Source organism: Sphaerodactylus townsendi, linkage group LG02 (genome assembly GCF_021028975.2).
Source record: "Sphaerodactylus townsendi isolate TG3544 linkage group LG02, MPM_Stown_v2.3, whole genome shotgun sequence".
NCBI classification, from domain to species: Eukaryota; Metazoa; Chordata; class Lepidosauria; order Squamata; family Sphaerodactylidae; genus Sphaerodactylus; species Sphaerodactylus townsendi.
This window is the reverse complement of record NC_059426.1, coordinates 83,991,595-84,017,764: the sequence shown is the minus strand read 5'-3', so window position 1 is coordinate 84,017,764 and position 26,170 is coordinate 83,991,595. Positions and strand designations below refer to the sequence as shown.

The 26,170-nt window shown below is 42.3% G+C and overlaps 2 protein-coding genes across 7 annotated transcripts in view; one reads left to right on the top strand and one right to left on the bottom strand.

Moving 5' to 3' along the window:
• The window catches only part of KCNC1 (potassium voltage-gated channel subfamily C member 1), a 162,613-nt gene extending 154,521 nt beyond the window's left edge, over positions 1 to 8,092 (top strand). For 2 of the 6 annotated variants that reach the window (XM_048486554.1, XM_048486549.1), the window contains exons 3-4: positions 3,032 to 3,220; positions 6,375 to 8,092. In XM_048486554.1, coding sequence (XP_048342511.1) covers positions 3,032 to 3,220; positions 6,375 to 6,439 — 254 coding nt within the window. In that variant the 3' untranslated portion in view covers positions 6,440 to 8,092. Of the gene's footprint in view, positions 1 to 3,031; positions 3,221 to 3,994; positions 4,065 to 4,228 lie in introns of all 6 variants that reach the window. The other 4 variants (XM_048486551.1, XM_048486552.1, XM_048486555.1 and 1 more) reach the window with 4 other exon arrangements.
• Positions 8,093 to 17,270: 9,178 nt separating this feature from the next.
• The window catches only part of SERGEF (secretion regulating guanine nucleotide exchange factor), an 89,313-nt gene continuing 80,413 nt past the window's right edge, over positions 17,271 to 26,170 (bottom strand). The window contains exon 11 of the mRNA XM_048486002.1: positions 17,271 to 18,231. Within this exon, the coding sequence (XP_048341959.1) occupies positions 18,065 to 18,231 (167 nt within the window). The 3' untranslated portion in view covers positions 17,271 to 18,064. The remainder of the gene's footprint in view (positions 18,232 to 26,170) is intronic.

Below are 26,170 nucleotides of genomic sequence, written 5' to 3'. Positions count from 1 at the left end.
TACCAGCAAAAACACATATTCATTTTTTACAATTAAAATCATCACATCATAGTAGAAGGCCATGAAATAACAATGTCCATGAAATAACAATGACATAACACATAGAATTCCTATATCACAGTTTATGACCAAAATTCAGACACATTTTCAGTCCACAGACCTTCATCAATGGTCAAAAGTGATAATACAATGTATTTGCTACCCGACTACAAATACAAATAAAACAATATAGACGATTGAGATAAATTGTCTGCAAACAAAAACAAACAAGAAAATGAAGTTAGCCAATTTCATGTAACATCTTCAGTTCCTAAATTCAATTTCAAAAGTGCAAAATTACTAGAAAGTTAAATACAATTGGCATCAAGGTCTTCAACATAAAACCAGTATCCACTCAAAAGGTATAATGCAGCATGACAATCATGACAAATTCTTCAGGGAAGATTTTTTTTTAAAAAAAATCAACAATAGATAATTTTATGAGAGATGAAAATGTTTGAAATTATATATTGTTTTTTAAAAATTATTCTACTTTAATTTTATTCTGCTACAATGTGATGATTTCAATTTGCAATCAATTCATATGTATTTTCACTTTTAAGCAGTCTTTTAATTAGTGGCCCTTTCCTACTCTTGACTTTTTGGTACTTATTTCCTTTTTTAGGATGAAGTTTGTTAATTTCCCCTTTTGGTTGGAACTTTTAAAGTGCACAACATCTTAAAACTGCTTATATTAGAGGTCTTCACAGTATAGAGGGCTATGAATCACATGACAGCTTGACCTGATAAGGTTGTGCAGATATAACGCAATGTAATCCCTCCATTTCCATAATATTTTTATCTTTCTGGTTCTTAACCTGGAAAAGGGCTATTGCAAAAATAATCATAGGCCGTTTCCACACGGGCGGAATATGGCGGCCTGGGGACAGCAAAAACACCGTCCCCAGGCCGCCATTCGCACAGGGGGCGCAGCTGCTGCGCAGCCGCGCCGCCCTCGCACCACCCGACCAGTGCGAAGCCAGCATTTCCCAACCTCACTTGGGGAGCAAGGTTGTTGGGAAATGCCGGCTTGGAGCGCAGCGGCTCCAAGGCGCCTTCCCCACCACTCCCTCCCTTCACTTACCTGGTCTCCGGCCCTCCGGCGCGTCGCCGGGGCCTGGGACATGCCCCCCCTGCCCTGCGATGCTGAAGCAGGCGCGCAGGGCAGGGGAGGCGTGTCCCCAGGCCCCGGCGACACGCCGAAGTGCCAAAGACCAGGTAAGTCCACCGGGCGACGGTGCCCAGTGGCGCCATCTTCTCAGTTCTTTCTGGGACTGTTCATGCGAACGGCCCCAGCAGTGTCGGGTCGGCGTCAACTACACCGACCCGGCTGCTTCTGCCTCCATGCGGAAGTGGCCCTTGTTAATTTCTACATCTATTTATCTTGTTAAGTTGAATCATGAGTTTACATAAAGATACTTTAGCATAGGGGGTTTTTTAAAAAAGGAAAGTAATTTACCTGAAGAAGACAGGATAAAGTTGTAAGAAACAATGCTACTTTGGAACATCTGCAAAATAGTGTTACTTTGAATATGCAATTCATGCACAGCCAGTTGTTGGTATTCCATAACCTCCCTCAATTTCCTCCATTCAGTCCGTACCATAGGCAGTAGCAATTGCATGTGATTTGTAGTCACTGTGGCCAATACTGGAATATGAGAATTCATGAAGAAAAAGTTATTTTGCAAGATACCAGCACCATCTGCTCTCACCAAATGAAAAATGCAGAGTTGTCTTGAATTGGTTTGAAAGCTATTTGTAACAAAGGGGAAAAGGGACCCAGCAATAAGTCTTTCTGCTTTGTTTATATTCATAAGCAGCACAGAATGCTTATAAATCTATTATATCTTACACATTCTAAAGAGTCAAAACAACTGATTTTCCAATTTGTAATACCTTTGATGATTTCATGGTGTTTTCTGTCACATTGGACTGAGCAAGTCAGTCATGAGAATACCAAATTGTTCTATCCACTTAAGTTTCCTTAAGTTTAACTGGGAGGTTCATCTGCCATGGCTACCCAGCTATATTTATGTAATAAGCATTGTGCAACCGAGGAGCTGAATACTGCCACCACCTGTGCCATATCACTCAAAACAAAATAGAACAAAAACCACTGTCCTTGTAAATTGGTTTCCTTAATATTTGGTGATTCTTCCTTGGCCAAATATCCCCACTGAACTGTGCCATATTTCAAATATATTCTCAATATACTAATTTGCACTTTAAAATGTTAGAGGAGCACTTTAAATTGCTTTGAGAATGTGAAGCAAATCACACAGAGAAAAATGTCTGTTCTCATGGAAACATGTGATCAAAATGGATACATTTAACAATCATTTCCATTATTTGCAATGTACATTTGTTTTCAAATCTCATTGGCTGCTTGATTATCTTGATTAAATGGCACCCTGTGCTGTCTGTGCAAAAGGATTTTTATTGTAAGGAATCCATGTTGTGCAGTCATATTTCCATTCTGTCCTCTATATGTATGTCTAAAATGTGTGCCACCATTTTGTGTAATTCAAAATGGAAACAAATCAGAAGCAACTTATATATGGATTAAATCCCAAGAAATTCATCGCAAAAGGTATAAATCAGCATACCTACAATATATTCAAATGCCACAAACCAAACCATTATCTGTGCCAGTCTCCAAAGTGCTGTGAGTCCTAGGAAGTTTCATGAGAAACAAATAATTTGGGTGCCATCTTACGTCATGCTAAATATAACCATGTTTCTAATTGCAGACTTCTGCTCAAAGAGCTAGGAGCCAATGCTACCGTTTCTAACGAGCTAACGTTCTGTTTTCCCCTTTCACTTTTTTTTAAAGCACAATTGTTTAACGTTGGTGCCACTGCACATTAGCAGCATGTCTTGGACAAACGTGCTACTTTTTTCCTTGATGTATATCCCAACATAGTGGTCAATTCCTACCAAGAAATTTCATCATTCTTAGTGTTTCAATAGCCTTCTGCTTGTATGTTTGAAGATTCGAAACTGAATGGGGAGGTGGCCAAGGCGGCGCTGGCAAATGAAGACTGTCCCCACATAGACCAGGCTATGTCACCTGATGAGGGACTGCCCTTTACCCGTTCTGGCACTCGGGAGAGATATGGACCTTGCTTCCTCTTATCAACCGGGGAATATCCCTGCCCGCCTGATGGAGGAATAAGAAAGGGTATGTAGATGAGGTCCTGAAATCACGTAGATAGTAACTTTAAGAGTTCCAGTCCTTGAAAATCTATGCTGGAATAAAGTTTGTTAGCCTTTAAGGTGCCACATGAATCATGTTTATTTTTCCCAGCAAGAAGTAAGCTTGTATGAAATACTATATTCTTGTACTAAAAGTAACCTGATGTCTGCATTTCAAATTACCTATCAGTTCCTTGGGGCTAATGACAGTGGTTCTCATGCTCTTTAACTTGTGTACCCTTTGAAAAAAAAATCTAACATGTAACCACAATACACTTATATGTGCATTGCTTAGCTTCAGTGTAACTCATACTGAAGCTTCCTTCCTTCCTTTCTGTTCCTGGCTACCACTGCCACAAATATTTCAATGTTTAGGTTTTGCCACCCTTTTCTTTATCATAATTCCTTGTGTGGCTTATGAGAAACCTGGTCTTTCACCAATAGAATGCATAATTGCAACCCAATGTGTACCCTGGAAAGTACTAATGTGCCCTTAAGGGTACCAGTAACCAAGTTTGGGAACCACTGAATTAAGAAAAAAAAAGCTACAGAAACATCATATTCAATCGCATCAAACACTTGGGTCTTCCATATTTGCTTATTTTCAGTAAGTACCATCCAGTAAAGCAGTATTTGAACTATTTTAGCTTCTTCACAAGACATGTGGGGACACTTCTATTTGAATAGTCCATTAACAACAGCTATTTGGAGGGAGCAGGCATATTAAAATCATTATTTGGCCCCCTTTTTCTTTATACAGCACTCAAGTTAAAACTCCAGCACAAGCAGCAGCATAAATGAATGGAATGGCCACCACTCATGAAGAGGGAGTAGGTTATCCCTTTTTTTCTCCCATCATTATCTATATTTACCATCATTAACTTTTGTTACTATTGCCTGTTGCTGATCTCTCTAAATAATTTGACTCTGCTTTTATGACAGTTTTGGACACACTCCTTATTCAAATAAAAGTTACTTTTTTCCTTCAACATAGCAGGTCATGGCTTATCTATGCTGCTAAACCAGCGATGACTACAACACAAGCCTCTTAAAATATATCCAATAAGATTAAACAGTGCACACTTGGATATCTGAAACATATGAAAATCCATGTGTAACTTCAGCTAAGTATACATATGCCCTGATCATTGCAGCATGCATACAGAGGCTCCCAGGTGCCCATGGAGCTTCACATGAGCAGGGGCTGAATGCTCAGTGGAATGTTGCTAGTCAGTGCAGAGAATGGAGTAGCTCCTACTCATGCTGAGTTTGGCGGGGACTGCCTGAGTTTTGGCCTGTAGCTACAGAATGTAATACTGTATATTGACAAACTGCAAAGTCTGTAATGGCACAGAACAGTACTCTACTGAAGCCCCATGTTATGATGAATAATGGGGGGGGGGGGGAATTATAGGACAAATGCCAATTATAGAATTAGTACATATGCAATTATAATTTGAAAATTTATTACTGGTAAGAAAGAGTAGGATAACTGTACTTTCATGTGAAAGTATCTGCTAAAATTGACCTTTGTAGCAAAGTGTTTTATACCTGATTTTGTATTGGATAGGTTGGCCGTTTTCATTCAACTTGAGCCTTATAATGATTCTTGCTCCTGTGCATTGTGAAACTGCTGGAAAGTTGCACCTTTTGGGAATGTAAAATGTGCAGTTCCCATAATGCACCTCAGTAGTACCAGGCTCTGCCTGTTGACTGAAAAGTAAGGCTGCCTGAGTAAGAAATAATAATGTCAGCATATTGTTGGCCTGTTTGAAAAAAAAACATAGAAAGCCTCTTAAGTGTTCCAACTGAATTTCATTTCATAGATTGTGTAACTGTGTCTATAACTTGCTGAGCTATTTTGTGCATGTCTAAAAACTGGCAAAGAAGGGAAAAGAAAAGAATGCATGCAAAAATGCTATAAATTGAGTAGTATCTCTATAGCAACAGAATAAATGCCCTTTGGTTCATGCTTTTTTAAAGTTATAAGGCATCTAGGGGAAGGGTCTTTTGAATTATATGATACATACTTAGAGAGTTTGTATATCATGCAGAAAACACAAACAGAATATTGATGTACCTATACTAATTACAAGTTCTTTAGGACACTGCCTACATTACAACAGTGTGTCTAAGTGAAAGTGTTGTCTCAACTGTTTTCTCACATGGCCATGTTGCAAGGGATACTACTCTTGGCATGTCAAAGCATGAGGATGCTACTGAACGAGCTACATTGTTGACCATTCTGTTGTTGATCCAATGCCATATTTTTGCATTTTTTCCTTTTTAAATAAAGGTTATGAAATGTCACAGAGCCTTAGCATAGCTGGTGTAAATGGAAAAGCAGTAGGATTATCCTCAAAGTCTGCACCCTACAGTTCTGCTAGCCCAACAAGACATTCTTGGTCTCCCCTCACATCCATTTTGTAGCATGGAACAGCAGCAGAGTATGGTCTAACCATTACCATCATAATAAAAAAGAAAAAAATTCTTTTTAATTTGCCTATGCATTGTCACATATAAGGCAGATGATGAAGCTTGAAGATGTCATGTCTCTCAGTAGCATCTCATGGGAATGGTGTTACTACAGGCGCTAGTAATACATTAATTATCCTTTGGTAGAGCTGAAATGATTATAGGTGGGCATTAGTAGCTTTGGTGTGCCATAACACTGCATGATATTGGTACATAAGACAATAAGGTAGATGTACCATGTAGTTCACTCTAATGGTGCATCATACTAGTACAACCTTTTCTGGGCTACTGGTGGATCCACTAGCTTTTATGGAAAGGGTCAGGCTTTTAGTCTAATGCTGAAACTTGCCAACGATTGAAGATTTTGCTTTTCTCAGGATAATTTTGAGCCATAGGAACCCTGCAGAAGCTTGAGCAAAACACGTGCAGTAGGATGAAACTTTGCATGGGTGCCTACTCTATGTTGAAAGCAATACTCAGATACACTGTAGAGAGGTCTCTAGCTGGCTGGCTGAGTGCATGGGAGAAAGTACTGGTGGAGAAGAAAATTGGCTGCCGCTGCATGTAGCTCTTTCTATCTTAGTTCTCCTTCCTTTAAAACACCCAGCTTGATTTGAAAAACACAGGAAAGAAGCTCAAGTATTGATTATATTCTTTACATGCAGATCTTTGCAAAGAAAGGCCTGTCATTGCTAAATATATGCCAACAGAGGCAGTCAAAGTGACTTGACATGGAGAGAAGGAGCTGGACACTGATGGCTTATAAACGTCTGGGTGGAACTGTGCGGGCATAGAAGACCTCCTCATTTGGACAAGTAATCCAACTCCATGCAAGTTTGCAGGATGATTCTGTCTGGTTTCAGAGATATAAGTAGAGATGCAGGCTTTTTCTATGGCCAAAATGTAACAAATGGTAGAATATTTTTTTGTTGTTCCATAGCATGAATTGCATGAAGAAAAACAAACAAAACAACTCTGCAATTGTATGAGTAACTTAAAAGGGAGGGGGGAAAGGTAAAGTGATATATTTTCTTTCAAAGCTCTTTACTTTTACATACATTGTAGTAGCCAAAATGTAAATGTTCTAAAAATGTACATTCCTTTGCTATTGATTGCTTCTTTTTGTATACAAGAGAAAAAAAATAATGGTTTTTAAAGTGCAATCAGGCAGGTCATATTGACCATGCCTTCATAAATTCATCACACTGACATGAAAATCAAGAATTTTACATTCAACTAGAATTGTGTAAAATGTACAAACAGCCTTCTTTTCTTGTCTGTTTTTGTTGGCATGCTTGTGAAACATGGGACCACGCTTGGACCTGATGGTAACAGCTGGTTTAGATTTATTTTCCAGCTCTGGTTATGTTGTACTTTATTGGTGTATAGCTCCAATGTGAAGACCCTTTATGACAAATTGTTCATATTAAGTAATTAGTAATGAATTTAACAGATGGTTTTTTAAAAATAAAAGTAGAGACTTGCAGTACAGGAAACTGCAGAATCAGGAAACTATTCAAATATAAACTGGTCTCAGAGTTTAAGAAACAAGACAATGGCATTGTATGCAATTTAGTACTTCTGAGTAAAATGCATGCAAAATGTTATGCAAAACAATTCTAGCATGAAATAAATTTTGTATCATGGTTTCAATGCCTGCTGTATAGTAAATCAGAACTGTTTTCTGAAATGATCAGAGGTTCCCAGACATATTTCTAAACAAGAATAAATAAGATTCCCAGCAGAAATATGAGTGAAAACTTGCTCTTGCTCCGCTTCCAAAACTGTAGAAATCATGAGTGCGTAATAAATGAAGCCCCGATCCCAACCTTGATAAATTCATGTTTTCAGTCTTCACAGCACTAATAAATATAACAAATGGAAGCTAAACACCTAGCGTTCTGTAGGTCTGTCTCTCTTTTTCCCTTAATAATAAAAGTTTGGCTTTTTGGTTGAGAATGTGAATTCAGTTTTTCTTACTTCCATGGTGCTATTAAGTTTTCTCCTTCACAATAGCAGACCACTTCCTATGACCTAGACTGTCAAAGCTATTCTTGTAGCTGGAGTATTGAGGCTAAGTGCTTCTTCAAGGGTTACAAATTCACCATTGAATCAGGGAGCGTAACAGATCAGGAAGCTTTCTGCAAAACTTCCATAACTGCTGATGGATGTGAGGAAGTATGTGGACTGAGACCCTGACAACATAAAATTGTGAAGAAACAAGAAGGGCAAGAGCAACAGGATCAACAGTAAACAGAAGGGTTATCCAATGTAAACCACAACATCCAATGCCTCTCAAAAGCTTCATTCAAAAAACAGTGTGTAATAGAAGTATAAAGCTTTTCTGCCTTTTTCTATTGTTAAATATAGACTGATACCTGAAGCTGAATGTGTGCAACAGTGTCTTGACTAATCTTTCACCAATTACATCATTGTCATTTTAGCAGATCTAAAAAGTTTTTAAATGCCGCTCACATTTTCACAGGTGATAACATAACATTCTTATCTCCAGAAATAATTAAAATATATAGCATATATACAAGCCCTAATTTCCCTTTACTCTTTTCAGAAGGCTGTCAGCCAAGGACTAAGCCACAGGTTCTGCATTACCCATTACTTTTGTGGAAGAATTATACCATTGCGGTTTGGAAAGGCAACACAAATCTCTCTCTTTTCAGCATGGTTAGTTCTTCATCTGAAACACAAAGTGATGCTCAAACAACATGTTTCATGTATTTAAATATACAAGGTGGTAATGGTGGTCTGATTTTCAATCCTATTTGAGAGAAAAGGTCTTACAGAAAAGGACATGGCAAGTACAGGAAGGGCGAAAAGTTACAACAGGTACTGCAGAAGTCACCATCTGTAATCAACAGGAGCACTTATTTACTTATTTAGATGTTCTAGCATGCTCAATTACAAAAGCATGAAGCAAAGAATGGTAATTTAAAGCAAAAAATAAAACTCTGGGTTCTGATAGGATATTGCGCTATAGAGCCAACTTTACACATATGCTAGTCCAGGGGTCTGCAACCTATGGCTCTCCAGATGTTCCTGGACTACAATTCCCATCAGCCCCTGCCAGCATGGCCAATTGCCCATGCTGGCAGTGGCTGATGGGAATTGTAGTCCATGAACATCTGGAGAGCCACAGGTTGCAGACCCCTGTGCTAGTCTAACAATCAACCACAAAATTATGAAAGGCAGTAGTAGTTGACATCTTCCAGATAGTGACTACATATAGATTGATGGAAATATCAGAGGTAATATTATTAAGGATAACGTATGAAAAAGGGAAAATGAATTTACTCAGTATCTTGGCAGCTGTAAATGCCTGTTTCACACATGAAAAAACAAGGTTTATCCAAATGTCACATAGTCAGGTTCCCCTCTCCATGCACCGCCATGCTGAAAGCTATATGTATGTAAGGAAGATAAAACAGCTGGGTAAATAGATGTAGGAGATGTCTAACCTGCTATAATGGACCTAAAGAGCAGACAGAGGCAGAAAAACCAGAATATAAAGTATTAATCTATCACAGAGCCTGAAAAGATGAGTGACAGGCTGGGAATTGGTGGAGTTTAAAGAGGAGTTAGAGCTTCAGACAAGAATTGAAGAGCTTCAACTCTGAGATTCTGGCCCTTTCCTCACGGGCCGTATACAGCGCCCTAGGGACGGCAAAAACGCCGTCCCTAGGGAGCTGTTCGCATGGGGGGCGCAGCTGCTTCGCAGCCGTGCCACCCTTGCTCCTCTCCAGAGGCGCGAAGCCGCCATTTTCCCACCTCGCTCCCTGAGCGAGGTTTTTGGAAAACGGCGGCTTCCGGCCGCTGCCGTGCGAACAGCAGCAGCTGGAAGGCGCCATCCCTCCACCCCTTTCCAGATGGACTTACCTTCCCTGCGACCGTCCGGCGCGTCACCAAGGCCTGGGGACACGCCCCCCTGCCCTGCGACTCCGGAGCGGTCGCGCAAGGCAGGGGGGCATGTCCCCTGGCCTTGGCGACGTACTGGACGGTCGCAGGGAAGATACGTCGATCGGGCGATGGCGCTCCGCGGCGCCATCTTCCCTGTCATTACCGGGACCGTTCATGCGAACAGTTCTGGGTGGGTTGGGTCGGCGTGCGGAAGCGGCCTCAGAGAGAGAAGACATATTTAGTGTATGTGAAAGACTTTGTGTTTGGTAGGAAGGGAGTATTGGGGAAAGAGAGACTGTACTCTAGCCAGGAAGGGAATTTATGGAGAGAAGAAATCCCAGCCCAGGTTCTTCGAGCAGAAATAGTTTGCCTTCTGGACAGAGTGGATAGAACTGAGGGAACTGACTTAAAAAGAATTTGTGTCCATTCTCTTATCAGCATGGGAAATTACATTTCGCAGGTGGGAAGATTTCCCACCCTTAGTTCTTTATTTTATTTATTTATTTATTTATTTTTGAGGCTTTTATACCGCCCATCCCTGAAGGGCTCCTTTAGAAGGATGTACCTCAAATACTGTGAGGTAATTGTAAGGTTTGAAGAGTCTGAAAGGGGAAGTGAGTTGGGGAAACACTCCTTTCCATATAGTTTACAGACACCAGAGTAACCACATGAACCCCTGGATGCTAGCTTGGACATAGTCATTGAAACTTTTTGAAAGTCTATTGTATTTTAATAGCATGAAGAACGCTGTGACAAACCGACATCTTATCAAATAGTCAAGTAACATCTGTGCTGAACTTTGAAACATCTTAATATCAGTAAATAAAATTACTTCTTTCCTTGCTGACAATATTTTTCCTAACCTAATCCCCTGAGGTTTTTAATAAAATTCTACTATTTATTAAACTGTGAAAAGGCTTTTTGCATGGTTATCAGAGGTAAAACAGAGAGAGAGCAAAGGGATGGGGGATCCACAAGCTGCTTCAGTTAATCATTTATTTTAAAAAGGAACATGGTGGGATATATGAATTACAGAACATATATATGAATTAGAGAACATTCATTGCCTGTGGGTATTGGGAGGTGGAAGGTTTTTCCCCTCATAATTACACCTGCTTTTGCAAAAATGATAAGAAAAGCAGCAGTGGCGTAGTGGCTAAGAGCAGGTGCATGCTGATCTGGAGGAACCGGGTTTGATTCCCAGCTCTGTCACTTGAGCTGTGGAGGCTTATCTGGGGAATTCAGATTAGCCTGCGCACTCCCATACATGCCAGCTGGGTGACCTTGGGCTAGTCACAGCTTTCCGGAGCTCTCTCAGCCCCACTCACCTCACAGGGTGTTTGTTGTGAAGGAGGAAGGGAAAGGGGATTGTCAGCCCCTTTGAGTCTCCTACAGGAGAGAAAGGGGGGATATAAATCCAAACTCTTCTTCTTCTTCTTCCATTCTCAACAAGAGTTGGTTGCTTGGACTTCTCGCTTTGCTTGCTTCTGCCTTTCTTCCCCCACCCACTTCACTCCAGTTAGGACTCTTCTCATCAGGCTATGGTGGGGGGGAAAAAGGAAGTGCCCCATCAATCATTTGCCATGCGCCTTTAATCAGCACTAAGGGTTGCTGTGAAATCTGTCACAAGTCTTTCAAGTACAAATTCTCTAAGGAAAAGGAAGGAGATGACGCAAAAGGTGTAAATCCTGTCATAAATCTTCCAAGTGTGAACTTTCTATACAACTGGCTAAAACAAAAAAAGTTAGAAAGGCTGACGATTTGAAAAGCCTGCAAGCAGGTGAGCAAAATCATATTGGAGTAAAGAGGGAGAGGTGGATTCCACATGGGCCAAAAACAGCGCCCCAGGGATGGTAAAAACGCCATCCCTGGGGTGCTGTTCGCTTTGCTGCAGCCTCCACAGTGAGGCAGTGCCGTGCATTTCCCCCCTTCCCCGGGGCGGAAATGCTGTTTTCCCTTCTGGCGCCTCCTGTTTTGGGAAACAGTGTTTCCCTGCTGGCACCGTGCATTCCCCCCCCCACACACACACACACACACTGACCTTCTCTCCCTGCAGAGCTCTGCAGAGACGGGGAGGGATGCCCATGCTGCCCTTTGACCCCTGGAGCTCTGCAGGGAGAGAAGGTAAGTGTGGGGAAACAAAACAGAGGTGCCTCTGCAGGCTGTGGCCACTCTGGGGTCGCTTGCACCTCAGCATGCAAATGGCCTGGGGCTCCATCGGCATCATATATGCCAGTGGGAAGCCGCTGTAATGGCCAGTGCGGAATCTGCCGGAGAGATTAAGTAATGGAGTAAAAATCATGTTGTACTAGACTCTGAATGAGGCAAAGGAAAAAAAAACCCAGAAAGACAGGACAGTGTTCCACAATAGTCCTGAAGAATTCTAATTGATGAGGAAATTATTTTTGACAGGATAAGAGACAAACAACAAAACATCTAGGTCCAGAAGTAAGTGAGCAGAAATCTTTTGCTAATTTATGTTACCCCGCAGGAAACTTATTCACAGGGAAGGATTGTAATTTTTGCTCTGAAGATGGAAAGTTGCTCAGAAAGGATCCCTTACCAGTGGGCAGCTCAGGAGTCAGGCCACTATTGCTCGACCTATGCGTGTTCACTTAGAAAAGAACCCTACTCACAGCCTATTCCTATGCATTTTATTTATTTTATTTACTTTATTTATAGTCCGGATTTCTCAATGAGACTTAATATTGATTACGCAGGGTAAATCAATGCATTCCGTCAGATGAGATATATAATTAACAATGCAATAAGACTAGGATTATAGCAATTTGAAAAAGAGGAAAAATCATATATAACGCAGAAAATGGTATTACAAAGATAGAAAGCAATGCAGTAAGAGCAGGATAATACATACAGCAAACAGTTAATATGTAACATAAGGGAATGATACAATCCAGTCCTGTTTCTTTTGTAAAAGCTCCTTTCTGAATTATTCCATTATCATGTATTTATATTATTTTTTATAAAAATGCTCTCTTGAATCATTCTGCTTTACATAGTGTAGGAGTTTTCCTGACATCCTCAGAAAGGCCATTCCACAGAAAATGCATGCCAGTGGACAGTTGATGATCTTACACATTTGTGGGGTGACACCATTAGAAGCCTTGGGCTAATGATTTAGTTGTGTGTTCAGTTTGTAAATAATTTTTTAAAAGGTTTCGTAACTGTGACTTGCATATTGGGAGTCTCATTTAGCATCAATTAAACAACTTAATCCTGTCAGAAAATGGACAGGTGCCAAGCTATAACACAACAATAGCTAAATTTCAAGCATAGAACTGCAGGAAAGAGTTTTTAGAGAAGTAAAAATCACAACCTAAGCTTGTTTACCCCAAAACAAAATAGGAATGCTGAACAGTTAGCTACAGATGGTAAGACAGGGGTTCTTGGTTTGAAAACTCTGCTCTGAGTGACAGAGCTTTCTGGGGGGGTGGGGGTGCAGAAAATTTGTGGAGAAAAGGTTGTATTTGCAGTTCAGGCGATTTTTCCCCCTTTGGCATCAGATGAGTGCAAGGGCATTATAGACACTGCTCAACTACTAATACTTATCGGGGGATAGATTCCAACTTCAGAATTATAGAAGAGCTGTGTGCACTGCAGAGTTTGAAAGGCACTACAATTGCAAAAAAACATATTCTTGAAGGGGTGTAAATCAGTAGAAATTATTTGCCTGAATTTGGATAAATGGAAATTGATGGTACAAGAAATATGGTGGGAAGTAAAACTGATACAGTTGCAGGAATCAATTAAGAGATATTGAAATTAAATAGTACCCTTCCCATGTAATTTCACTGTAATCATCCTTCAACAAGCCTTGTGTAATAAGATTCTTCAATGAGAAAATGTAATGTGTTTTCTTGTATCCAGCAGGATCAAGGTCTTATTGTAAGTTTCAAAATTTTCTCTCAGACAGTTGCAGAATATGAAAATGTATTGTACCATGCAGAAGTCAGGTAGTAGAAGCAAAGTCCTCAAACATTTTTTAATCTTCATCCTAAAGTTGATGTTTTTCTCAAGGAGAAAGGAAAAGTTAAGGGCCCATTATGCATGGAATGCTTACCTCGGGGCTCTTCTCTGTTCAGTGGGCTTGTAGTGGGCTCTCCTCATGTTCCTCTGTTTACATGTAAGGAGGCACTCAGAGCTTTTCTGCAGAGAACTCTCCCTTAACTCTGCCCATCAATTCTTAAAGGCACAGATCTGATTACATATCTCAAGATTGCTGGCTTAGCCCTTACCCCTTTAAGAAGAAGAAGAAGAGTTTGGATTTATACCCCCCCTTTCTCTCCTGTAGGAGACTCAAAGGGGCTTACAATCTCCTTGTCCTTCCCCCCCTCACAACAAACACCCTGTGAGGTGGGTGGGGCTGAGAGTGCTCCGAAAAGCTGTGACTAGCCCAAGGTCACCCAGCTGGCATGTGTGGGAGTACACAGGCTAATCTGAATTCCCCAGATAAGCCTCCACAGCTCAAGTGGCAGAGCTGAGAATCAAACCCGGTTCCTCCAGATTAGAATGCACGTGCTCTTAACCACTACGCCACTGCTGCTCCTGCACTTATACTGCACTATACTGCACTAATACTGATACTACCATTCCAAAAATAATCCCGACCAAAAGAAAGAGGCAAAGCAATTCCCTGGATCACAGGCTGCTAAAGAAGGTGACTATCCTAGAGCTGATATGTGAATTGGGTACAGAAAAATGGAACCTGACTTGTTAAAAAGTCTTAACATCTAGTTTTGAGCCTTACTAAATGTTGGCTAAATATTCTCCACGGCAAGAATTAGAACTTTAATGGTAACAAATTAGATATTAAATATTTGGTTCTTTACATTATGCAGGTGATCATTACATAATGCAGAAAATAATATAGTATTCTAAAACAATAGATTAATAGAAAATTAAAAACAGAAATCTAAAAGTTGCCTCCTCTTAACCCTGCTATCACAAGCCAGCTAAGATCTTTGAAAAGAGGCTCCTGCTGAGAACTTCAAAGATTTCACAGAGGAGAGGAAAGGATACATGAGTGAACTATTTAATTTTTATTTCCCTGTTTTCAGCTACCACATGCAAAGCAGTTACTAAGGCCGTTTCCGCACGGCCCTTTAATGGCGCCTGGGGACGGGATAAACGCCGTCCCCAGGGAGCCATTCGCACAGGCGGCGCTGCTGCTAAGCAGCAGTGCCGACCTGGCGTCGCTGCTGCTAAGCAGCAGTGCCGACCTGGCGTCGCTCCCCCTCCCCCAGGGCGGCATCAGGCCGCCCTGAAAAACAACCCTTTAAAGGGTTGTTTTTCCCCCAACAGCGTGGTCCCGGCGGCGCGGTGCGAACAGCACCGCTGGGAACACGCTGTTTCCCTTCCCCGTCCCACTCACCTTGTCCCCGTCGTCGGCCTGCTGGCCGTCGAAGCCCCGCCCACGCTGTCCTCCGACCCCTGGAGGTCAGATGGCAGCGTGGGCGGGGCTTCGACGGCCAGCAGGCCGACGACGGGGACAAGGTGAGTGGGACGGGGAAGGGGGAAGAGGCGGCTCCAGGCGGAGCCGCCTGCCGTCTGCTGGCCTCTCCGGAGGCCGCCCGCATGCTTGCATGCGAATGGCCTCCGCCTCCACGCCGGCAGAATTCTTGCCGGCGTGGAGGCGCCTCGACGGCCGTGCGGAAACAGCCTGAGTCTCCTAGGATTCCAAATGATTCCTGGTGGGTAAGATTCGCAAGTCTTTTTTCGCATCATACATCAGATGTGCTGGGTGGGGGTGGAAATATGAAAAAGTTGTTAATTTGAGTTCTGCTTTGCCTACTTCTATCAGAGTTGGCTCCAAGATCAGTCCCATCTTATTTATTTAGATATTTATGCTCTTATTTTGTACCTGATGGAGACCAAAGTGGTTCAGAACAACAAAAGAATACAGTGCAAAACCAACAAAGCAACAAGCTACATCTTGGGCAGCTGCTGGATCCAGTGGACTAGCTCATCCAAGAGTAAGACGGCACCTCTGGTTAAGCCCAAGTTTAATTCCCTGGAACAGGATGGTAAAATTCAAGTCCACTTAAGATGTTGCACAGCCAGCAGGAATGTTCCCCTAATGTTCCCTTTCCCATATGCAATGTAAGGCCTGCTAAATATTTATTTCTATCTTAAACTAACAAGGCAAACTATGTATTGTGGCAAAAGCAGTTGGCAGTTCTGTTGGTATCATTGTTAGATTCATAAGGTGCAGCTGATCATTTGAAAACAGAATAAACTACCCTACGTGAAACATTAGTCTATCAATCCTAATGATTACCTGAATCTCATTATGACAGAATATGAATGTCCCTGATGAGCCCTTATAACACCACTGAGACTATAAACTGCTTCTGGAAGACATATAAAGAGACAATGTTGTTGCATGGAGCAAATTAACACCTGCAGCAACTTCAAATAGCAGCCTTCAATGTATTTTCAATGAATCAGCCCGACCCATGACATACGGCAACTGAACTCCACAAACAGCAGCTGGAGAAGTGACTTCCATTACATTGTCACTACAGAAAAAAATTCTAGCTAAAGACACACTGAAGAGTCAAGCATAGTGGCTATTAATCTGGGAGAAAATGATTTTTCACATAAATTGCCAACTTTCACACTCTCTTTAAAGTTTCACAAGCACAAAGAAAATACAGTCATAGAAAGGAATGGTTAGGATGATTGAGCATACCAGAATGCAAAGGAAACAGAGCTCAGACAAAGCAAGGAAAGGCAGAAATGAATGGAATACTCCTGAATGAGGGAACCCTCAGGCAACAGCTTGGGACGGTTGCCCTTATTTTAGTTTCCTCTTGTACCATAAAGCAGTATGACTTATGACTTCAAAATAGGCAATCTTTTCATTTTCTATTCCATTGATTCTGTTTCAGGGCTCCTACTTATTCAAGCAGTGAGAGGTTTCAGGGACATCCTTTAATTGGATCTGGGGTTTTTTTGCAGGGGGGGGGTCAAAATAATATATTGGAGGCTTATGGTATTTTGGAAATAACTTGCAACAAAGATATTCACCCAGAGAGCTGGCCTCAAAAGCAGCATCAACCCCGTCCCGTAAAGTGACATTTGACCCTTGCAGATTGCCCAAAGTAATGTCTCATTCCCTTACTGTTAAATCCATCTCTTTCACTAGCTAGTTTGCACAATAATTTCTTTCCATTCCATTCGCCTTCTGAACTGCCTTCTGTGGAAAAGACTACAAAAGATTTTGATTCTGGATACCATGGGTTTAGAGCATGCAACCTTAAGCAGTGGGGTGGATCCATAGGATTCCCTTCCAACTGTCAGAATCTTTTAAATATAGTTGTATATTGTCACTAGAACCAGAGGGGTTCGGTGGCTAGGATGTTAGACAGACATGTGAAAAACCCAACTAAAATTCCTGCTCTGCTCTGAAGCTTGTTGAATACCCTTGGACTACTTTTTCTGGATTTGGAAATAGGAACAAGGAAGAAAGATAATGAAAATTGGCTTGTTGTGCATGTGAATTAAGGAATTGATCTCTCAGGGTCATCTGAATGAAAATTTTAGCCACTTCAGAAGGCCTTTGTCTAGGCAATGCATGGGGTTTTTCACCAGACACAGTGATTTGTAATGCACTAACTCCAAACATAATCTGTAGAAATTCAAAACTTTATTAAACATTACATTTCTATCCTGCCTTTCTTTCATCACTGAACTCAAAATAATGAACTGTTATTGAAACAGACAAATGTGTGTTCTCTCTCCTTCTAAAATAAAATAAATGTGTAAAATGAATGCATCATTGAACATATGCCCATTGCAGACACAATGACAAAATTATATACACATATGAACCCTCAGGCAGTTATATTGTATCAGACTATTACTTCATCTAGCTCAGTATAGCCATGTCTGACTAACAGGAGCTCTCCCAGATTGACAAGGTCTTTCCCAATACCTGTTTCCTGAGACCCTTTAACTGGAGGTACAAGACACTGAACCTGCGACATTCTGCATGCATTTTCCACTGAACCCTGGTCCTTCCCACCAAACATGGTTCAAACTTTACAGATTAGCTGGAAGCTTGACAATCCCCATTCCCCCACCTCTTGAATGGACTAATTCTCTCCAGAACTTCCTTGTAACCCTAGTTTGTCATGGAAACTGAACTAGGCCTCAAACTGCCTCCAATCCAAAATCAGCAACTAGATTTGGAGGCCAACTAATTCCTATTCCATTGCTTTCAGTGTGCCTGCTTAGATTTAGAAAGCTTTTATTTCAGTACAGTGAATTGTTTATTTTTTAAATAAACTGTAGGCAGCAATTTTTCTTTTTGTTTGCTTTGAACCAGCCATCAGTTTTGACTTTATAGACACCCTATGAAAATGGAAATATGCTAACAGTCTCGTACTTAAATTTTGCTGACATTTCTCTTGTAGAAGATCTATCCTGGAAAATAACAACAAGCGATGGAATGACCAGCTCCACATCCAATTAAATGCAGCTTTGCAGAACTAAGGGCATTGATTGGCTCAGGAGAACAAACGTTTGCTTCTGTTCCATTGCCACACATTCCATGTTCATTCCATCCCCATGAGAAACATTGACCACCTAGGAAGAAAGGGAAAAACATTGAATCAGGACTTTTAAGAAGCTAAGCCATCACACACCCTTTGTTTCTCACCACAATAAAAATCAAACCATCGATTTAGAAATCATCAGTAGCCATATTGAGCACAGTATAAGATAAAGCAGTCTCAGGGATACTCCTTACCAAACATCCATAGAATTGGGCTGTACTTTTGTTAAACCATCACAGTTTTCAACAAGAATATAAATAAGAAAAAAAAATCATGAGAGCAGGGCTGCCATGTTCATAATAAGCTATTTCAATTTCAATAAGCCTTTATTGGCATACAAAACATACAGTATAAATACAGTTAAAACTATAAGATAAAACTTCACAATAAACTATATGATAAAACTTCAGCCAGGAACTTTGCCACTGTGAGACAGCAGTTGAAATCATTACAGTTTAAAAGCATATTTACTTTGTCTAGCTCTGTATGGGTTTTGATAGGGTCAATAACCTGTGATAATAAGCTGGATCTTAGATTCTGGTAAAATGGGCAGTGGAGGAGAATGTGCGGAATGGAATCCAGCTGCCCTGGACTGCAGGGACAAAGTCTCTTATCGCTCGGTAGACCCTTGAGTCTTCCTCTATGGAGCGGGGATGGCATAATGTTAAATCTAGCCAGCATATAGGCTCTCCTAAATATAAGCTATTTAAATAGCTCGGTAGCGGAACATCTGTTTTATGCACAGAAGGTTGCAGATTTACTCCCTAGCTTTTTCAGTTAAAAATATCACTCAGCAGGCAATTTGAAAGACCTCTACCCAAGACCCTGGACAGTGCCAGAGTAGACCAATAATCTCATTCATTATGAGACAGCTTCAGGTGTCTCCATTGAACAACAACTGGTATGAATTCTAAGTTCTCAGGGCAACATTCCAGTATCACCCTGTTAAAAACAAACTTGATGATCTTTATGTCCATTTCAAGGACAGCAAAATGGGGCCATACACAAAGAAAAGGTTTCTGCTTAACTGGGAGATTCCCCAGGTATGCATAAAAATGCATAAAAATGTCACTCTATCTAATATAGCCCTATCTATGAATGCTTAAGTTCAGAGACTGGGGCCATAGATAGACTAAACAGATCTTTCCACAAACTTCAGAAAAATCCCAGGTTTGAAGAAAAATCTTAAATCGTTTTTAAAAAATACATTGGGGGATTAAAATGCCTCAAAATAATAGAAACAGCTTTAAGAAGCAAGAACAGTATTGGCAGTGTTCAAGCCTCAGTCTCAGGCGTTTCCGCACAGCCAGCTGGGCGGGGGAGCATTGGAATAGTTTGTGCCGATGCACACCCTGGGGCCGTTTGCATGAACGGCCTCATTGGCTCCGCAGGTAGCGGTGCAGCTTTCACATGGGTTGCACCGTTCCCAAACACTTCCCACCTCCTGCCACCATCCATCGCTTTGTGGAGGCCATGGGAAACGCCTCCATGGCCAGAGCGACGCCGCTGGGTTCGAAGGTCAGGAGGCATGTCCCCTGGCCTCCACAAAGTGACAGAAGGCAGCAGGAGGTCGGAGGCATCCAGGAGCAATGTGGGAAATATGCTGGCTTCTACCAGTGCAGTTTGCTCAGAAATGGATGGAAGCCGGTGTTTTCCAAAAACCTTGCTTGGGGAGTGAGGTTCAAAACTACCTTTTCGGGGGGGGGGGGGTCCGATGCTGCATTGATTTGGCGGTGGCGCCTGTGCGAAGGCTGCCCCCCAAACAGTGTTTTACCGGCCTGAGGCAGGAAAGGCAAGGGGAAAGGCAGGAGCAGGCTCTTTCTAGTACTGTTTTGACCTTTGAAGAAGGTCTCCTCTGGGCCCAGCAGCAATCACCAAGTAACTTGCATGACTCACCCAGGTCTAGCTGCTTGCTACTGTTCAACAGCAGACATGAAATCCAGCTTGGTTCAGTGTTTAGGGATTCAGACTAAGATCTTGAAGTTCCAGATTCAAATCCACACTACCATGGAAACTCACTGTCATGGAAGTTCACTCACTTTCAGCCTAATCTACAAGGTTTATTGTGAGAATAAAATGGAGGGGAATTATGTAAGATGCTGTGGGTTATGGAGAAAGCTGGGGCATAAATGAAGTAAACACATAATAAATAGTGGTGAAATATAAGAGACAGACAACACTTATTCTGGCTAGTAGGTGCAAAGGAGAGAAGGATGCATGGAAGGGAGAGAGAGAGAGGATGTGGAGGCGGTCAGGAGGAGGGAAAGAGGAAACAGTGTATGGAAAGGGATATAAAGTTCTTCTGAGTTTCCCACTATGCCAATAGGCCTAAAACAAAGCAAGAAGCTATCATGGTTCAGAACAGGCAAATGTATTAATGTTAATGCTGTTATTTCTGAGGAAAGCATAGCCCACTATACATAACAATGCTGGAAAGATGGATAACAAAAATGAGAATCACGAATACTGAATGAGAGATTCAGTTCTGAGTAGCAGTGTATGTGAACAAGATCTTGGGGTAGTGGTGGACTGTAAACTCAATACGAGCATCCAGTGGACAAAAAAAGCTAATGCAGTCTTGGGGTATATCATCAAAGGCATAACATCAAAATCACAAGTTGTCATAGTCCCACTGCATTGTTCAGGCTCCACCTGAAGTACTGTGTGCAGTTCTGGGCAGCTCACTTTGTTGAGTCTATTGGGTAACAGTCTAAGTGCTCAAAGACTCAGGCTAAATAAGAGAGTTTGAGGTGAGAGATCTAAGTATAAAGATCAGTAGTTTATTAGGATACCTCCTGAAGCAAAGGTATCCCTCACAGGGCAGAGGCAAAATGACAGAGAAATGGTGCAATGTATATAGGATTTTCACTATATTGGTTACCCCAGTGATTCATTTCAAAGCATTCCTAAGCTTATCAGAAATTGCAATAAACAGTTATTTACAGCAAGGTTGTTACTGTCTCTCACCATGTGCAGATGCCAGTATCAATACAAATTGCAACAGAGTCATGTCAAACAGGAGTATCAGAATAATAAACAAAGGTATTTATACATATACAACATCCTTGAGAAACAGTTAACAAACACCAAGCACTGATACAGTTTGGAGACAGATATGTTGACTCTTGGGGTGTTACAATCTGCACATCACAGTGACATCCTCTTTTAAGTATTTGAAAGACTGTCAGAGAAGGGCAGGGAGCTACTGTTGGCAGCAGAGGATAGCACTCACAATAATGGGTTTAAATTACAGGCAGACAGGTACCATCTGGGTATTAGGATTTTTTTTTTTACAGTAAGGTCCCTTTCAAATTACTGTTCTAAACCCGATATTATCCATTGTTGTTCTCATATTGAGCAAAAGTAGTACAGTGTTGAGCGTTTTACTTCAATCCATCTATGAGTCATCTCTAAAGTACTCTGGTCTGCACTTTTTTCCCTGCCTTTTTTAACAGAGCATCCCCTTTCAGCTTTTTTTTAATGATCTAGGATTAGAGCGATAGTATTATACCAAAATAGCAACCCATTGCATGTGAATGTTAATGATAATACTGAATTGCTATATCACCAGCATTTGGATGTAGTGGTTGCTACAGTGCTATATCGCTACATAACTAAACTTAGAACACTACAGAAAAGATCTGAAAGGGAACACGCTGCTGAAAAAGTGGGGGGGAAATGATCCTTTCAAAAGGGCTCTGGACAGCACACTGCAGTGATTCAGAAGTGCAAGAAAGAACTGAAAACATAAGAAGATGTTTTCATTAAAAAGGCGAAGCCCTAGAAAGCCAGTGGCACACCAAGGCCTTTGTCTGAAAAGGTAAAGAAAAAAATCTGTTAACAGCCAGCAGCCAAAATAGTTGTGACTGAAAGGACGGCAAAAATCCGTTAGCAACTGGCTGCTTAAATGGATTTCAAGAGCAATTTGAAAGGCGCCTAAGAACAGTTCAGCAGCAGAATTCGTGGTCCAGGGAGGTGGGGAACTTCTCCTCAATGGCAGGCTTGGTTCCATGTATTGCTCAACTGTATTTGACAAACTGAAATTTATACTGAATTATCCTGACAGTTATTCAGATAGAAAGAATATATTTATTGATGTGATTGCCATTAAGGAATACTTTGGCAAGAAGAACTAAAATGTGGTGCTTCTTTTATCTCAGTCATATATCAGAAACAAAAACTGGAAACTTGGCTATAGAAAAGAAGTTCTCACATTTCAATCCAACAAAATTAACCGTATAAGAAAAACAATGAGAAAAGAGGTTCTCTTTTCCGAACCTCATTCTACTGATCTGAACAAGCAGAGTTTCCATTAGTATCTAAATCCACGGCTGGTTTCCCATGAAATAAATTATACAGGCAAATGGTGCTCCAGTCTCCCCAGATGCAAAATGGGACAATAATATTCACTCACCCTTGACAGAAAGTCTGACCTCTTGAAAGTATATTCCTACAACAGCTAATGCATTTTTAATCTGAGGGACCATAGCCAAATCCCCTTCCTTCTTGAGATAACCCCTCTAGCTTTACTAGATGCTAGCAGGATATGATTTGAAAACTATCAAGAAAGGCAGTACTAGACCCTGTTCCACATAAAGACATAAGTAAAATTGTAACTTCATCCATAATTTCCTCCTGCCTCCCCCTTCCCACAGACATCCACTCCTGGCAGCGTGGTTTGGACTAAACAACAAGTGGCAGGTGTGAAGAAGTAGGGAGGAGAGAGGCAGGAGGAAATAGTCGATGAAGTTACAATTTTGCTTGCATCTTTGTGTGGAAAAGGCTATAGTTTTGCATCAGTTCAGTTAACACATGACTCTGTCTAACGATGAATAAAATCAGTTTTAAAAACACTTCTCATAGATGTGCAATAATAAACTCCCAAGCTTTTCTGTAGGGGAAAACATTATTTGTTCCAACCACACTGCAATCAAGACATGATAAAAAGAAAAGGAGTGGGGCTTCAAATCCAAGTTCATTCACTAAGCCAGGGGTCGGGAACCTGCGGCTCGCGAGCCGCAAACGGCTCTTTAGAGCCTGTCGTGCGGCTCCACGCCCCTTCCTGGGCAGCGTGGGAATCCGCCCCCTTTCCCCGCGCAGAGACTGCCACCGTGCCGCCGTCCCCCCCAGAGAAGAAAGTGGCCTCCGCGCCGCCACCACCCCCCCGGGAAAGAAGAAAGCGGCCTCCGCACCACCACCCTCCCCGGGGAGAGAGGAAAGCGGCCTCCGCGCCACCACCCTCCCCCGGGGAGAGAAGAAAGCAGCCTCCGCGCCGCCGCCGCCCCCCCGGGAAAGAAGAAAGCGGCCTCCGCGCCGCCGTTCTCCCGGGGGGAGGGAGAGAAGAAAGCGGCCTCCGCGCCGCCTCCCGGGAGAACACTGCGCGGCCACCCTCCCCCGGGGACAGAAGCAAGCGGCCACCGCACCTCCATCCCCCCAGGGACAGAAGAAAGAGGCCTCCGCGCCACCCTTCTCCGGGGTGGGGGAGAAGAAAGCGGCCTCTGCGCAGCCTCCCGCCCCCCGGGGAGAGAAGAAAGCGGCCTCCGCGCCGCCTCCCGCCCCCCAGGGAGAGAAGAAAGCGGCCTCCGCGCCGCCGTTCTTTCCGGGAGGGGGGAGAGAAGAAAGCGGCCTCCGCACCGCCTCCCGGGAGAACGCCGCGCCGCCACCCTCCCCCGGGGACAGAAGCAAGCGGCCGCCGCACCACCGCCCCCCCCCCAGAGGCAGTTGGGGAGAGAAGAAAACAGCGACAGGCCGCTGTCTGCCCCCCCTGCAGAGGCGGGGGGGATAGAAGAAAGCGGCCGCTGCACCGCCCCCCCCCCCCCGAGAAGAAAGCGGCCACCGCGCCTCCGTCTGTTGCGGGGGGAGAGAAGAAAGCGGAATCCCCCCTGCCCCCCCCAAGGGTGCGGCTCCATGAATTTTCTTTTCCGGGGGGAAAATGGGCCCAAATGGCTCTTTGAGTCTAAAAGGTTCCCGACCCCTGCACTAAGCTGTAACTTGACCTGCAAGAGGATCAGAATATTACCAGTGAGGGCACACAAAACTCATGGGGGTGGAATCCCATCTTCCCCTCCCTCCTGCCTACTTTCCAGCTGCAACAAGGCTCTGCTTCTGCCATGGATGGGTCTGGAGTGGCTCCCAGAAGACATCATGCAGATGGGCCTGCCAACAGCTCCCAAGTGACATCACTGTGATGGGTCCAAAGCAGCTCCCTGTCTCTGCTGATGCAGTGTTTTGGTTGTTGTGCAACCTGTGCCCTGCTAGCGGAGGCCAAAAGCAGGTATTCCATGCCCAGCCAGGTTGGTGCAGGATGGAGGCAGCTACGAAAGGAAGGTGTGCTCTCTGCCCATCCACAGAGATTTTTTTAATTTGGGGGGGAATTTAAACCACCATCTGTTTGTTTGTTTGTTTATTTTAGTTTTCAGATTTTTCTGCAAACTTGGGGAGTACCCCAAGATTGAAGACACATCTGTTTGGGGAATATGTACCCTCTATCTGTGGATTTAAGTATTCTCAAATAGGGGAAACAGTTGGGAATTAGATATATAGGTATGTGTGTCATGAACAGGAAGCTGTCCTACCTTTGAAGGGAAAAATAACCATAAGCTAAGGACTTGCATCATGAATAGGCTTAGAAGGGAACTAACTAACCAGTGAGAACTGCTGGTGGTCCCACTGAAAATGGCAGCTTCTGCAAGTGAGGGAAGGAGTCCAGAGGAATCAGCTGAAGGTGGAAAACATGTTGCTTCATTCCCAGTTTCCCTCATTCTTTCCCTGATTCTCTTCAAGCTTTTACCTAGTATTCGGCTGTCTACACACAGCATGTTCCTGGGAGGAAGCATATTATATGCATTTGTTCCTGTGGGGGGATCGTGTTTATGTTTTTCGCTCCCCATGTCATCAGAAAGCCCTCTCAGAGGAAGTGGGATGTGCCACCGCAGGGCTTTGGAAGAAGCGGTGAGCCAGGTTTCTCCTTTGACTATCTGTAGAACTGTGCTCTTAATTTATTATTTAAAACCAACCTGTAAATAAATAAATCTTTTTTATTTGCATATAACACCTGCCTCAGTGATCTCCATGTTCTTGTTCACTACAAAGCTTGCCTCGTGACAGCAAATCCAAAGCCTTTGAACTTGCTACCCTAATAACATCTTGTAACTGAGGGGAAATTTTACAGTTCTAAACAAACCTAGTTCTTCAAAATCATAAGAGGCTGTGTGGGTCCCTTCAGTAACTAGAGTGTCAAAATGCATATAGTAGAAAATTTTGGGGAACATGTGGAAGGTCCTGCATATGAATACAGCTGTGTTTTCAAGTAGAATAATGATTTATAAAAGCAAGGATCAAACATACTTTGTGCCCCATATCCTTTAACTGAGACCTAACTGAGACCTATTAACGACAATTGCAATGCTATTAAAGAATTACCATTGTATAATATGTTAATGACAGCATATAATAAACGCTAGTTTTGTTATAAAATGGCTGGTTTGAAATTCATGGCTGACACTTTGCAATGATTTTTCAAAGGCACACAGCCCTTGAAAAACAGAAACAACTTTTTTATTAATTAAAAAATGCATAAAATAACCTTTAGTCTAAAAAGCAAGAAGAGGGTTTAGACCCCTCCCCCCCCTTCTTTCTTCAGTAAATTTCTGTGCAGCCTATTTTAATGCAGCATAATCTGGAAAATGGAAAGACACTAGACTGTTAACAACGTAGTTCTGCTGAATCCAATACCCCTGCAATACATGATGCAGGCCAGGCAGCTTGGAAAGAATGGAAATGGTTGGGTTGCTATGGAAACAAGGCAGGTTTTTAGCTTACTCATCTCCAAAGATTCATCCTGTCAATATTGTTAAACATTGCTAATAAAATTTTAATCAATTATGGGAGCAGAATGAATTTCCAATGATAATTTGATACCCATCTGCCAGTTCTGATATCGTCAAACTCTTTCTGTGTTGGCTATCCTC